This window comes from Pistacia vera, unplaced genomic scaffold, assembly GCF_008641045.1.
Source record: "Pistacia vera cultivar Batoury unplaced genomic scaffold, PisVer_v2 Contig665, whole genome shotgun sequence".
Taxonomy (NCBI): domain Eukaryota; kingdom Viridiplantae; phylum Streptophyta; class Magnoliopsida; order Sapindales; family Anacardiaceae; genus Pistacia; species Pistacia vera.
In genome coordinates, this window is record NW_022196518.1 from 127,953 (window position 1) to 143,757 (window position 15,805).

The window sequence follows — 15,805 nt, forward strand, 5'->3', positions numbered from 1 at the left end:
GACCAAGAGAAAGAATCTACTAAGAAATCAACAACAAAACACCATCCCGGACAATCCTGGGTCTTGGCTCCAAAAACACAACAATGAGACACAAAGAAGACATAAAGTCAGAGAAACAAAGAGAGTGAGGATACACCAACAAAGTCTCACAATAACAACGAGCAAGTCATAAGTCTCTCATCAAAAGAACAACATCTCACTCATCAAATGTCACCAATAACTCGGGAGTGAAATGGGTGTCTTTGAAGATGGTTAGAGCCGTCGATTGGAAGATTTATTGGCTAAGTTCCATGACTTTGTCTTTCACCACACTTTTGATAGTATTGAAATAGTGAGAAATCCTTGCACTTTCCTCCAATCCTACAATTTCTCCCTCCAAACCCAATACCATTTCTTTTATTTTACTATTAATTAATTTTTACAAATCACCCCTAAAAATTACATAAACCCCTACATATTTTTATTTAGCCCTAAAAAATATAAAAAAATTAGATGCCTAATGTATTTCAGGCCCATGCCCATGACCAGTCCCTGGACTGGTTCGGGCCTTGAGAATTTTCATGGCTTGAGACCAGTCCCAGCCTAATGGGACCAATCCCATTGGGCCCAATCGTGGGCCCGGTTGGAACTAAGCCTTGACCACCTATAACTGCACCAGGAAGGGGGACCCAAACACAAGGTACACGAAAATGATGAAAAATCACTCTACCCTTCTCCTCCTACGCTTCCATATTCACATTAAAGATAGAGGTAGAATAACTATCTCTAATTACTCCCTGTTTGCTTCATGCTTAATTTGAAAATGAATTCATTGTAATTTATAGAAACAATATTTGAAAAAGAGCACGCCCCTACAAAAAGGGTGGATTACTGTTGTAATGATCTTGAATTCATCTGATGAATACGCTTGACAACTACAAGGTTTCAAAATGGGTTCACTCAGGCACAGCACGCACGGCAAAAGGCACAAATCCATCAAGGATAGATAGTTAATGAGGCAGCTAAATTTAAAAACACAACCTCCCTTTAGCAGCTGGGGAATTGTATAACCGCAATTCAATCAGACTTACCTTAGCATTTTCTGCTTCTGCACCTATCTGAGCACTTAATTAGGATGCTTTAGGCAGCACAGAGAGAGCAGTGAAATTCAACTACTTGGTTTCTTCTCCCAGTAACCCCTTTGGCAACTCATTAACCTGCAACTGAGATAAGCAAGACTCTACAATGATGCTGAAATCTAACTGGATGGATCACATTCAAACACAGCCTTACAAATGACAATCGGGTTAATGGTGCCTCCCAAAACATGGTTCTAAATCCATTGCTGACTGAGACAAGTGATAAACAAAAATCTACCTATCAAAACTACAACGCATATTATTTTCTAGAGGAATCTCTCTTTAAAAATTGGTTTACAGATAACTGACTACAAAGCACAAACAGTGGCCAAAGTAGAAGGATTCTGAAGTTTTGATATGAAGGACTTGCTGGCATCATTTGACTGACCTTCTTTCTTCAATTCGTACATGAAGCTCATCGTAAGCCTGTTTGGAGTTGGCAGCAATTTCTCAATGCCCATGAAAATCGTTTTAGACCAGACTGCATACTACCACTCCCTTCCCTAGCCAATAGAATCATCCTTTTGTCTCGAGCTTGTATGACCTTTTGGACTTTTGCTCCTCCCTCTCCGAGTCTTAACTTGTCTTTCCACTCCTTGTTGGCAATACCATTTGCTGCAGGTCTCTTTTATGCCGCTCCAAAGTTTGATTACACTTCGGAGAAACCATAAATGGCTTCAGTCACTTCTTTCTCTGATAGTTTATCCATGGCTGTGACCACTGATAACTATCACACACGGGGGTGCTCCAACCCTACCAGGAGAGAAGGGCACTTACCATCAAGTTACCTCAGGATCATATCGAGACATTTCATTAGCCAACCATTCAAGGTTTGACATAACTTTTTTGTGCTTCAATCCAATTGGAGAAGTTTAGGTTACATTTTTGTAGCTCAAGCTTGTTTTATTGCAGATTCAAGATGAGCATGGTCAAGCTTTGCATTTGATGCAATGCTCTAACCTTTGGCTTCTAAAACTGTTTGGGACTGACACCTATGACATTCAAGCATAGCTTTCCACATTTCAAGAACCTGCTGACACCATAAATAGATCACAGTTAAACAAAATAAAGCATCAGCGCAAGAAACTTAATCTAAAAGTTGTCACATACCATTGAAACTGAGAAAGGAAAGAAAAAAGAAAAAAGTGGTCAGATAGATAGAACCCATCTCATTTAGGCATAAGAAGTGCATGCACCTTCAATCACAAATGGGGAAAATAAATCAAATCTTCATAAAGCAAGCACAGTTGATTCTTCCATTACCAATGTTAATCAAGTTTCTTATCCTATTCCTATTCACCCCACCAAACCAGATGAATAAGGATTACAGGATTACATGTGTGTGTGAACCGTTGGATATGGTTTATACTTTTCTTAACCTTGACGGATTATCGACTCATGGTGACGACTCATTTAGGAGTCTTAATTATTAATTGAGTTTAGAATTAGTTTGCTAATATTTGGGCCTAAATAAGGTTAGAGTTAGGTAAGCCCAAATGGGGCTAAGTTTTCTATTATATGTCGAGAGAAGTACTTGGTATAGTGGTGTAATAATAAGTTAGAATAGGATCATGGGTATTCTCATGATTGAAAGTTGCTCAAAGGATTCCTTCTTATAACTAGAATGTTGGGCAAAACTTATATGCAACCTGTTGTTGGGTATTAAGACTTTTGGGTGTATTACCCAAGAGATCATGAATTCGATTCACCTCGGTTGCTAATAAAGGTGGTCATTTGAACTCTTATCCAACCTATAGTTCTAGGATCTTGAAGATTAGTTGAAATATGCACAAACTAGCTCGAACAGACCCGATCATAAAATAAAAAAAAAAAAAAAAAAACCATTTTCATTTGTTTGATTATTAAGCACTCACAATTCCAATTCCAAAATGGTGATGACTAGTTTGAAACTTATATTTACTAAGGGGTGTTTGTCTAAGCTTATAAACTGGTCAAACTAGTTTATAAACTCTAAAATTAAGCTGACCTGTTTGTTTATAATTTTTTTGAACTTATAAGTCAAAAAAAAAATAAGTTGGGGGGAGGTACCTTTTTTTTTTTTTTATTTATTTATTTTTTTTATTTTATAAGCAGAGTTTGACCAAATATATTATCACATTATCCTTGTTTAATTTTAAAATTTTATAGTATACCCTTGTTTAATGTAATACCGTTTTTAGTCATTTTAAATTAAAATGTACTTATAAGTCATATTTTACCAAACATTTTAACTACTTATCAGTCACTTATAAATACTTTAACTAAACACGTAATTGCTTAAAATTTTAAATGCTTATAAGTTAAAATTAGCTTATAAGCATTTATTGCTTATAAGCTAATTTTCATAAGCTCAAACAAACACCCCCTAAGTTTAATAAGACATAAGCTATTGCTTGCGCTTAATTATTATAATTTATTAATGTTTTTAGTGTGTGAAAGAGAAGTCGACCCAAAACTGCACCTAAAGGTGGGAATCTTGGCCTGGCCCAATTAATCGACCCAAAAAATCAAACCCAAGACATCCTACTAAGGACCGATCCTATAAGGCCCGAGCCAAAACCTGGACCAGGTCCAAGGAGGAGGGACCAATCCTTGGTCCGAGCCCGAGCCCAAACCCCCTCCCTAATTTTATTTAAACCCCTAGCAAATATCCATAACCCCCTATTTTATATGAATTAATAATAAATATAAGAGTTAAAATGAAACTTTACAAAATAAAAAATAAAAAATAAAGAATTCAACTATTGCCTTAATGTGGTCAACTGACCGTTGAGCCAACGATCAACTAACCCCTTAAACTACCCATTTTCCTCACAACTCTCAATCTCTCATTCTCTCTACTCCAAGTCTTCAATTCTCAAACTCTCTTCAATTTATATTTATATATATTCATCTATTGTTCATATTATTATTCATATTATGCAATTTCTTCAATTTTAGTTATTTATTATTTTATTATAAATTGATAATGGATTCCCCAAATTAAGCATTCAAATGATCATCCCCAAATGAATATTATGTTCTAGTTCCTCCATCTACCGAAAAAATGAAAGGGTTCGAATCATTTTCACCATTTCCAAAGGTAGAAATTCCACGACTAGAAACGGTTAAGACTGCGTTTAGCCAAACACAAGCAAGCTACGACACCATAGGAAGACCGTCGAAAAGGACCATGTCCGTTGTATGGCAATATTTCATCAAATCAAAACGAGCAAAGCCAAATGGGTAGGGGGAAGAGACGTGCGGGTTATGTAATTTTTGTCCAACCATTGAGCATAGGACTTCGACGATGCGGTGGCACCTAAAGAAGAAGTAACCCCAATATATGTAGTCGGTTCAACTTCAACCAGACTTGGTAAGCAAATTCAAACTCAACTTAATTTTAATCCATAATCCTCACCTCTCTCAACTTGGCAATACGCACTACCAAGCATGAAAGGAAAGAGCAAGATACATAGTTATTACAAACTCTCCCCTTTTTTTATCTGAAAATCCCATTTTTTTTTTTTTGTTAGTTGATATGATTAAAACTGTTTTTTGTCCACAATATAGCCCTACTAGTAGAGGTATAAGTAGAAGGTACATACAAAAACTTTATACTAAAATAAGATATCAACTTAAAAAGGAATTTAAAATTTTTAGGAATATATCTATTGCACTTACTTCAGACATATGGGCTATTAGATCAAAAACTGATTTTTTGAGTGTCACAATATATTACCTAGATCATAGTTGGTGTTTACAACAAAAATTGATAGGTTTGAAACCATTATATGCTAAACATAGTGTTGAGACTATTTATTTTACAATTATTAAACTTTTGCAAAATTATGTATTAACTAAGAGAGTTGTGGTGCTAACGCTTGATTGACAATTTCTTTATTTGAAAAGAGATTGGATCTGCTTGGTGAAGACACGTTTTTTCACCATAAATGTGCTTGCCACATCATCAATTTGATTGTTAAAGCAAGTTTAGAAGCTATACATGCGATGATTGAAAGGATGCGCGCGGCTATCAGATTTATCGCCGGTAGCAATACAAGATGGAATGAGTATGTAAAATATTGTTGCCAAGAGGAGCCATCGGTTCGACCAATGAAGTTATATACGGATATGTCTGTCCGTTGGAACTCCACCTACTTGATATTGCAAAAAGCTATGCCAACTGTAATACAAATTACAGAGTTCGTCTACCGAACGAAGTCGTCAACAATGATGATTGGACGGTTTGCAATATTTTTCATTCATTTCTTAAAGTTTTTTACGATTCCACTAATACATTAAATGGTATTTATTATCTTACTACTAATTTAGCATTATATATTTTACTTCAAATTTCTAAAAATTTTGCTAAACATAGATATAATCCAGACTTAATGCATATTGTTTTAGACATGCAAACAAAGTACTAGAAATATTAGTTAGATATTTCATTCTTATACGGATTAGGTCTTATTGTAAATCTTAGGTTTAAATTAAACGTATTTAATTGTATGGTTACTGAGATAAGTCAGCATTCAAGACATGACTATAGTTATTATTTGATAGACTTTAACAAAAAATTGAAAAACTTTTTTTCTTTATATCAGACTAGGTACAGTGGAATGCCCAGTAGAGACGACTAGTAGGACCTTGATGAAGACATTTATTAATAAGGATCGAACATGTGGACGTATATGGAACTTAGTAGTGGTGGTGGTGGAAGTAGTAGCTCCAGATCGTACAGACATGGATCAAATGAGTTGCAGCGATACCTAGAAATGGACATGTCCTACATGACCAAGAATGTGAGATAGATATGCCTTAATGGTGGAACCAAAATGCAAGTCGATTATCTATTGTATCCTAAATGACACGTGATATTTTATCTGTGCCAATTTTGACAATTGCATCCGAGTCAATATTCTCAATTAGTGACCAAATTGTTGAAGATAGAAGATGCGCTTTAATCAATTAGATGGTTGAAGTCATAACATGTTTACGGGATTGGACTCATGCAGACAGAAGACTATAGTGGCACTCTGAAGATCTCGAACTACTCGATCTCTTAAAAAACACAGATTTGGATTATGTAAATTAATAATTTAATAAAAACAAATTTATTTAATTATTTATTTGTGAAGTGTGAATATTATATTTATGTTAAATTAACTCATCTCTTTAAATTAAAACCATATAAATTTAAAACCAATTAACCATTCATTTATATACATATTTTATTTTTTTTGGCTAAGTAAGTAAATTGTATAAAAAGAAGAAGGATTTACAAAGGCGGCCAACCTACATCGGGACATTCCCTACGTAGGGAGCAAAAAATAAATAAATGCCTAAGCTTGACACTACACAATTCTCTTGGGAGCCTATCTAAACCAACACGGGAGATAAGACCCAAGAGAAAGAATCTAGCTAAGAAATCAACAACAAAACACCATCCCCAGGACAATCCCCTGGGCTTGGCTCCAAAAAACACATACAATGAGACACAAAGAAGACATAAAGTAGAGAAAACAAAGAGAGTGAGGATACACCGCAACAAAGTCTTCACAATAACAACGAGCAAGTCAATAAGTCTCTCATCAAAAGAACAACATCTCACTCGATCAAATGGTCACCAATAACTTCGGGAGTGAAATGGGTGTCTTTGAAGATGGTTTTAGGAAGTCCCCATGTATCAGCCAACTTCTTATTTTTATGGGAAGATTTAATATTGCTAAGTTCCATGACTTTGTCTTTCACCACACTTTTGATAGTATTGATAATAGTGCAAGAATCCTTGCACTTTCCCTCAAAGATCCTACAATTTGGCTCCCTCCAAACCCAATAACATTCATTTCTTTTATTTACTAATTAATTAATTTGTTTACAAATCACCCCCTAAAAAATTACATAAACCCCCTACATGATTTTTTATTTAGCCCTAAAGATATAAAGATATAAAAAAATTAGGATGCCTAAATGTAATTTTCTAGGCCCATGCCCATGACCAGTCCCTAGGACTGGTTCGGGCCTTGAGAATTTTCATGGGCTTGAGACTAGTCCCAGCCTAATTGGGACCAATCCCATTGGGCCCAATCGTGGGCCCGGTTGGAACTAAGCCTTGCCCACCTATAACTGCACCAGTGAAGGGGGACCCAAACACAACCTTTTTTTATCTGAAAATCCCATTTTTTTTTTTTTGTTAGTTGATATGATTAAAACTGTTTTTTGTCCACAATATAGCCCTACTAGTAGAGGTATAAGTAGAAGGTACATACAAAAACTTTATACTAAAATAAGATATCAACTTAAAAAGGAATTTAAAATTTTTAGGAATATATCTATTGCACTTACTTCAGACATATGGGCTATTAGATCAAAAACTGATTTTTTGAGTGTCACAATATATTACCTAGATCATAGTTGGTGTTTACAACAAAAATTGATAGGTTTTAAACCATTATATGCTAAACATAGTGTTGAGACTATTTATTTTACAATTATTAAACTTTTGCAAAATTATGTATTAACTAAGAGAGTTGTGGTGCTAACGCTTGATTGACAATTTCTTTATTTGAAAAGAGATTGGATCTGCTTGGTGAAGACACGTTTTTTCACCATAAATGTGCTTGCCACATCATCAATTTGATTGTTAAAGCAAGTTTAGAAGCTATACATGCGATGATTGAAAGGATGCGCGCGGCTATCAGATTTATCGCCGGTAGCAATACAAGATGGAATGAGTATGTAAAATATTGTTGCCAAGAGGAGCCATCGGTTCGACCAATGAAGTTATATACGGATATGTCTGTCCGTTGGAACTCCACCTACTTGATATTGCAAAAAGCTATGCCAACTGTAATACAAATTACAGAGTTCGTCTACCGAACGAAGTCGTCAACAATGATGATTGGACGGTTTGCAATATTTTTCATTCATTTCTTAAAGTTTTTTACGATTCCACTAATACATTAAATGGTATTTATTATCTTACTACTAATTTAGCATTATATATTTTACTTCAAATTTCTAAAAATTTTGCTAAACATAGATATAATCCAGACTTAATGCATATTGTTTTAGACATGCAAACAAAGTACTAGAAATATTAGTTAGATATTTCATTCTTATACGGATTAGGTCTTATTGTAAATCTTAGGTTTAAATTAAACGTATTTAATTGTATGGTTACTGAGATAAGTCAGCATTCAAGACATGACTATAGTTATTATTTGATAGACTTTAACAAAAAATTGAAAAACTTTTTTTCTTTATATCAGACTAGGTACAGTGGAATGCCCAGTAGAGACGACTAGTAGGACCTTGATGAAGACATTTATTAATAAGGATCGAACATGTGGACGTATATGGAACTTAGTAGTGGTGGTGGTGGAAGTAGTAGCTCCAGATCGTACAGACATGGATCAAATGAGTTGCAGCGATACCTAGAAATGGACATGTCCTACATGACCAAGAATGTGAGATAGATATGCCTTAATGGTGGAACCAAAATGCAAGTCGATTATCTATTGTATCCTAAATGACACGTGATATTTTATCTGTGCCAATTTTGACAATTGCATCCGAGTCAATATTCTCAATTAGTGACCAAATTGTTGAAGATAGAAGATGCGCTTTAATCAATTAGATGGTTGAAGTCATAACATGTTTACGGGATTGGACTCATGCAGACAGAAGACTATAGTGGCACTCTGAAGATCTCGAACTACTCGATCTCTTAAAAAACACAGATTTGGATTATGTAAATTAATAATTTAATAAAAACAAATTTATTTAATTATTTATTTGTGAAGTGTGAATATTATATTTATGTTAAATTAACTCATCTCTTTAAATTAAAACCATATAAATTTAAAACCAATTAACCATTCATTTATATACATATTTTATTTTTTTTGGCTAAGTAAGTAAATTGTATAAAAAGAAGAAGGATTTACAAAGGCGGCCAACCTACATCGGGACATTCCCTACGTAGGGAGCAAAAAATAAATAAATGCCTAAGCTTGACACTACACAATTCTCTTGGGAGCCTATCTAAACCAACACGGGAGATAAGACCCAAGAGAAAGAATCTAGCTAAGAAATCAACAACAAAACACCATCCCCAGGACAATCCCCTGGGCTTGGCTCCAAAAAACACATACAATGAGACACAAAGAAGACATAAAGTAGAGAAAACAAAGAGAGTGAGGATACACCGCAACAAAGTCTTCACAATAACAACGAGCAAGTCAATAAGTCTCTCATCAAAAGAACAACATCTCACTCGATCAAATGGTCACCAATAACTTCGGGAGTGAAATGGGTGTCTTTGAAGATGGTTTTAGGAAGTCCCCATGTATCAGCCAACTTCTTATTTTTATGGGAAGATTTAATATTGCTAAGTTCCATGACTTTGTCTTTCACCACACTTTTGATAGTATTGATAATAGTGCAAGAATCCTTGCACTTTCCCTCAAAGATCCTACAATTTGGCTCCCTCCAAACCCAATAACATTCATTTCTTTTATTTACTAATTAATTAATTTGTTTACAAATCACCCCCTAAAAAATTACATAAACCCCCTACATGATTTTTTATTTAGCCCTAAAGATATAAAGATATAAAAAAATTAGGATGCCTAAATGTAATTTTCTAGGCCCATGCCCATGACCAGTCCCTGGGACTGGTTCGGGCCTTGAGAATTTTCATGGGCTTGAGACTAGTCCCAGCCTAATTGGGACCAATCCCATTGGGCCCAATCGTGGGCCCGGTTGGAACTAAGCCTTGCCCACCTATAACTGCACCAGTGAAGGGGGACCCAAACACAAAAGGTACACGAAAATGATGAAAAATCACTCTACCCTTCTCCTCCTACGCTTCCATATTCACATTAAAGAGTAGAGGTAGAATAACTATCTCTAATTACTCCCTGTTTGCTTCATGCTTAAAATTTGAAAATGAATTCATTGTCATTTTATAGAAACAATATTTGAAAAAGAGCACGCCCCTACAAAAAGGGTGGTATTACTGTTGTAATGATCTTGAATTCATCTGATGAATACGCTTGACAACTACAAGGTTTCAAAATGGGTTCACTCAGGCAACGCAACGGCAAAAGGCACAAATCCATCAAGGATAGATAGTTAATGATGCAGCTAAATTTTAAAAAACAACCTCCCTTTAGCAGCTGGGGAATTGTATAACACAAATTCAATCAGACTTACCTTAGCATTTTTCTGCTTTTGCACCTATCTGAAGCACTTAAATTAGGATGCTTTAGGCAGCACGGAGAGAGCAGTGAATATTCAACTACTTGGTTTCTTCTCCCAAGTTACCCCTTTGGCAACTCATTAACCTGCAACTGATGATAAGCAAGACTCTACCAATGATGCTGAAATCTAACTGGATGGATCACAATTCAAACACATGCCTTACAAATAGACAAATCGGGTTAATGGTGCCTCCCAAACAATGGTTCTAAATCCATTGCTGACTGAGACAAGTGATAAACTGAAAAATAAAAAATCTACCTATCGAAAACTAGACGCATATATATTTTCTAAGAGGAATCTCTCTTTAAAAATTGGTTTACAGATAACTGCACTACAAAAGCAGCAAACAGTGGCCAAAGTAGAAGGATTCTGAAGTTTTGAGATAAAGGACTTGCTGGCATCATTTGACTGACCTTCTTTCTTCAATTCGTACATGAAGCTCATCGTAAGCCTGTTTGGAGTTGGCAGCAAATTTCTCAATGGCCATGAAAATCTGTTTTAGACCAGACTGCATACTACCACTCCCTTCCCTAGCCAATAGAATCATCCTTTTGTCTCGAGCTTGTATGACCTTTTGGATCTTTTGCTCCTCCCTCTCCGAGGTCTTAACTTGTCTTTCCACATCCTTGTTGGCAATTACCATTTGCTGCAGGTCTGCTTTATGCCGCTCCAAGAGTTGATTTACACTTGCGGAGAAACCATAAATGGCTTCAGTCACTTCTTTCTCTGATAGTTTATCCATGGCTTGTGACCACTGATAAGCTATAACAAACACAGGGGGTGCTCCAACCCTACCAGGAGAGAAGGGCACTATACCATCAGGAGTTACCTCAGGATCATATCGAAGACATTTCATTAGCCAACCATTCAAGGCTTTGACATAACTTTTTTGTGCTTCAATCCAATTGGAGAAGTTTAGGTTACAATTTTGTAGCTCAAGCTTGAGTTTTATTGCAGATTCAAGATGAGCATGGTCAAGCTTTGCATTTGATGCAATGACATCTAAACCTTTGGCTTCTAAAACTGTTTGGGACTGACACCTATGACATTCAAGCATAGCTTTCCACATTTCAAGCAACCTGCTGACACCATAAATAGATCACAGTTAAACAAAATAAAAGCATCAGCCGCAAGAAAACTTCAATCTAAAAGTTGTCACATACCATTGAAACTGAGGAAAGGAGAAAAGGAAAAAGAAAAAAGAAAAAGTGGTCAGATAGATAGAAACCATCTCATTTAGGCAATAAGAAGTGCATGCACCTTCAATCACAAATGGGGAAAAATAAATCAAATCTTCATATAAAGCTAAGCACAGTTGATTCTTCCATTACCAATGTTTAATCAAGTTCCTAGTAGTGCAAACAAGACAAAAGGAATAGACACAGTAATCTAAAACTTAAATAATCATGTACCTCTGAACCAACTCCCTGATGTGCAGCCACAATTCTTCATCCCTCAACTTATTTATAGAAATAGACATCTTGTCAATGACTTGAATTGCAATTTTGATCCTAGTAGATAAATTCCTGAGCATTGTTCGAGCCGCGTCAACTTTAAGAGTTTCAGCACCCTTCTCATCCATACTTTTCATCTGCCTACACTTCCTCGCATAAAGTAGGCGCAATTTCTCCTCAGCCTTCAAACACAAAGAACATTATCTTAATTTTCATGTCCAAACTAAAGGAGACAAAAGACAGAAGAGATCCGACAGAATGTAGTATTCTGATGCTTGCTTTAGTCATTACCAATGGAGAAAAATATTGCAATTTTCACTTGTTATATTAACGTTAATACTTAATATTCATGCTCCGCCTTCTGGCCATGATTTTCTTTTAGCCAAAAATTGTAATTTTCCTAGTTCATTATAGAGATATTTCACAGCATTTCTTCCAACAGCCTAAAACATAGAGGTAACGAAAGATTATTTTGAACGGTGTCTTTTGGATGGAAGGTACAGCTTTGGCTCATCAACGGGTGATTTGAAGTCCCAAAATCAAACAAAAGTTATCACCCTGAGATAGCAGAATGATGGAAAAAGGACATGGTGTCCATACTTTGTTCTCACAAAAAATTGAGTTGAGAGGGCAGAAATATGCACTGGTAGTATGTGAATTAGATGAATTTAAAAAACAAATAAGTAAAAAATTTCAATTCATGGAAAACTTCTAGAGTATATTGACTTGATCATTTCACCATAATTACAGAAACATTCCGAAGGAGTTTTTCCCCCTCTAATTTATTTGATACAAAACAAACTCAAATATATAGATATAAAAATGTTCAGAATCGTCATAAAAATTGAGAAATTTTTAACAATTTGAATTTGCAGTTAATATAACAGAATTGATTCAAAGTTTGCTCATCAACATATAATTCAAAAAAAGTTATAGTTGCTATGAACCATCAACATCAAACTTTGAATTCACCGACAAATTCCTCTGTTCACTGATTTAGCGAGAATCACAAAAAGGCAAAGGCAAATACAAATTTAAAGAAACTTGGGTTGGACCACTGTAAAGGCAGGCATACCTTAACTTCATCATAGAGTTTTCTCTCCCACATGCACAGTTTCTTCAGAGTTGCTGTCAGATTTTTTGAATTCAGAACCACATCATCCTCCAAACCTTGATAATTGAAATGTGTAGATACCACCATTCTCGATGGACTCACCGCGTGCAACATCTTGGATGATACTACAAAAACAATAAGGTTTAAACACTTATTAACGAATTCAAATCTCCAAAATTCTTTGTTACTGAACGAACTAGAGATTACCTTGACCGTAGACAGAAAATTTGTGATGATAACGAAATTTACCGGTGTCAAACATTTTCAAAACTTCATTACCAGACTCTGATGCTCTTTCAAACTGAACCTGTACATCTCTCATAACCTCGGAGACACCCCATTGACCATTTTGACCACTACTCTTTGATTCAGGCTCCACCGACCGCTCTTTCTCTGAAACGACCTTCTTTTTCTCCACGTCATCACCCTTCTCTTTCACCAAAGTGGGCACGACGTTATCATTTCCTGCTGAAATGTGTTCGTGTTCTTGTTTTTTCTCGTCAGTTTCTTTGTCCTGTTGTGGATCGCGAGTAACACCGTACGGATTTTCGTATTTCTCGAGTGGCTCAAAGAAGTTCAAGAAATCCCAAGCGGAGCCACTCGGAGTTGGAGGCGGTGGCGTTTTGGACGCCCAATCACGACCACTCATTTCACCATTATGCCGGTAACTTCTAGAATTATCGTTATAATTCATAGCCATGAATGTATTAAAATAGTTCGAATGGTTATGGTTAAACGAGTCGAAATCTTTAATTCTATCTTCATCCTCAGAGTCGGAATCGAAATGAATATGCGAATCTGAGGTTAAACTCGACGGCGACAGGTCAGGTGGAGAAGATTTTGATGATTTGGCAGGATCATCGTTGGATGGAAAATTAACGTCCTGGTGGTCGATGAACTGGTGAAGAGTAGAACCAAGCGTCTTGAGAGACTGCATATAGGCCACGTGTGCATCGGCAAGGGCATAGCTATGGTATAGCGCGTCTTCAAGGAAGTTGCAGCGATCACGGCACAGAGCGACGGCTGGGAGGCCATCGAGCTTTGACGTGTTGCATCCCATGACTGAGACGCGGTTCTTGAAGAAGAAACAGCGGTGGCTACGGACGGTTTAATATCTCTCGGAGACTTTGATTACGCATTTAAGGTGGTGCGTACTGCGTAAAGGAGTTATGAGAGAGAAGGAGAGTGTAGTGGACTCTGATTTTTATAGAGGCAAAAAGGAGTGGCGGGATTTTTCATAACGTCTCTTTAATAGTTTTTGCCTTTTTGCCCATGATTTTATTATTATTTGAATAAATTAGTTGTCTTTAAAAGGTCATTATTTTTTTATAATTACCTTCCAATTTTTCATTTAAAATTTTTTTGGCACATTTTTAAGTTTGAATTTAAAAGAGAAAAATATTTTGAACTTGTTAGAAAGTGTACAAAAATAAAGCTGTTGTCTTCGTTTTAATTTATTGTATTAAATGGTGATTACCGATTATAATTATTTATGAAAAATATTTACATAGTTCTACACAATAATCGTGATAAAGTGAGCTTAAATAATAGCTTTGTGGGATATGCTCGACATGCACGGTCAAAAAAAGTTGAGTAGAATTCACTTTTTAAAACTAGTTTAAAAAATGAGAGAATACATCCACGTATATACATCATAAAACCTATCAAATTAACGATATTGGACAAATATAACTTCTAACCGTTAAGTTGACATTCACGCAAATTTTTTCATGCATAATACTACAGATGCAATATTTTTATACAATATGACGTGATAAAAAATGATTAATTGATTTTAAATTAAAAATAAACTTTTATTCAATATTTTTTATCGCATCATGACGTAAAGAAAATGTTTTATGTTTATAATATCAAAAGTTTTAATAAAATTTAGAATTTCGCAATGTATTATCACAGAAACCTTATTGAGAAAACCTTTTTTTTTTTTTTTTTTTTTAAATTTATCAAAAGTTTTAATAAAATTTAGAATTTCGCAACGTATTATCACAGAAACGTTATTGAGAAACCTATCTGGGAAAGAATCAAGGGCTCATGGAAGACATGATTGAGTGGGCCTCGGAAAGAATCATGGCAATTCATGCATAAGTGATTCGATATGACAATGCTTGCGTGTAGAAAAAGCTATGCACAACCACAAACCTAGTGATTTGACGAGACAAAAGCAAGATTTCATTTTCAAATCACCATAATAGCAGGGCATAGTTATTAGTTAGGTGAGTTTAGTGCTTCATGATATTCAATGATAGTGCTTTGTACTATTTTCAATCTGCAAAATGATTGTAGCAAAAAGTGGAACAGCTCTTAAATGCATAACGTCTTAAATACCCAGTTGGGTTAAAAACAGTTTAACCCAACTGGGTATTTCTGTGGAATGATTGATTGTGAGAAAGAAATAAAGAAATGCAGAACGTTGGAATGTAAAAGGGTGTCAAATTTGAAGCCAAATGAAGGACGAGGCAGCAACAGTTTGATATTCGAATCTGAGACTGAGAGAGAGAGAGAGACCTAAAAAGAAGTTAAACGGTGGAATTCCAAGTCAGTAAAATTTGTCTGTACCGTCCTCTCCTTTTTGTTTGTTTTTATGTGAGAAAGCATGGCCCTCTTCTTCGTTTTTATTAGGGCTCAAGCATATTATCCTTATTTCTAGGAAAGGCTATCTTTTGCTAGTGCCCTATAAAATATGCAAAGTGAAGATTACTTCTTCTTTAATTACGTGCACATCACATGACTGCTGGTCCAGCACCAGCAACCAGGCAGGCCCCCCTGGCCTTACTCTTCCTCCTGCTCTTTCATAGACAGTTGGTGAAGGATGCTACTCACTTTCGCAACCTGATTTCTTAAAACAT

At 35.6% G+C, this 15,805-nt stretch overlaps 1 protein-coding gene across 2 annotated transcripts; it reads right to left on the reverse strand.

Moving 5' to 3' along the window:
- Positions 1-10,031: 10,031 nt before the first annotated feature.
- On the reverse strand, positions 10,032-13,933 carry LOC116112624 (nitrate regulatory gene2 protein-like). Of its 2 annotated transcripts, none has more exons than XM_031398741.1 (4): positions 13,146-13,933; positions 12,900-13,063; positions 11,783-12,006; positions 10,032-11,449 (listed from the first exon to the last, which is right to left on the reverse strand). In XM_031398741.1, the coding sequence occupies exons 1-4, from the start codon at positions 13,873-13,875 to the stop codon at positions 10,771-10,773; spliced, it is 1,797 nt and encodes a 598-aa protein (XP_031254601.1). In that variant the 5' UTR covers positions 13,876-13,933; the 3' UTR covers positions 10,032-10,770. The 2 variants fall into 2 exon arrangements, with proteins under 2 accessions (XP_031254601.1, XP_031254600.1); XM_031398740.1 differs by having other exon boundaries at positions 10,032-11,452.
- Positions 13,934-15,805: the final 1,872 nt, after the last annotated feature.

Bases quoted from the DNA above. Each gene is read 5' to 3' on its own strand.
- LOC116112624 (XM_031398740.1), bottom strand. From the start codon at position 13,875: ATGCAGTCTCTCAAGACGCTTGGTTCTACTCTTCACCAGTTCATCGAC. The intron at 12,007-12,899 runs GTATGCCTGCCT...TTGTGTTTGAAG, and splicing joins AACTCTATGATGAAGTTAAG to GCTGAGGAGAAATTGCGCCT. The intron at 11,453-11,782 runs GTACATGATTAT...TTATGGTGTCAG, and splicing joins ATCAGGGAGTTGGTTCAGAG to CAGGTTGCTTGAAATGTGGA.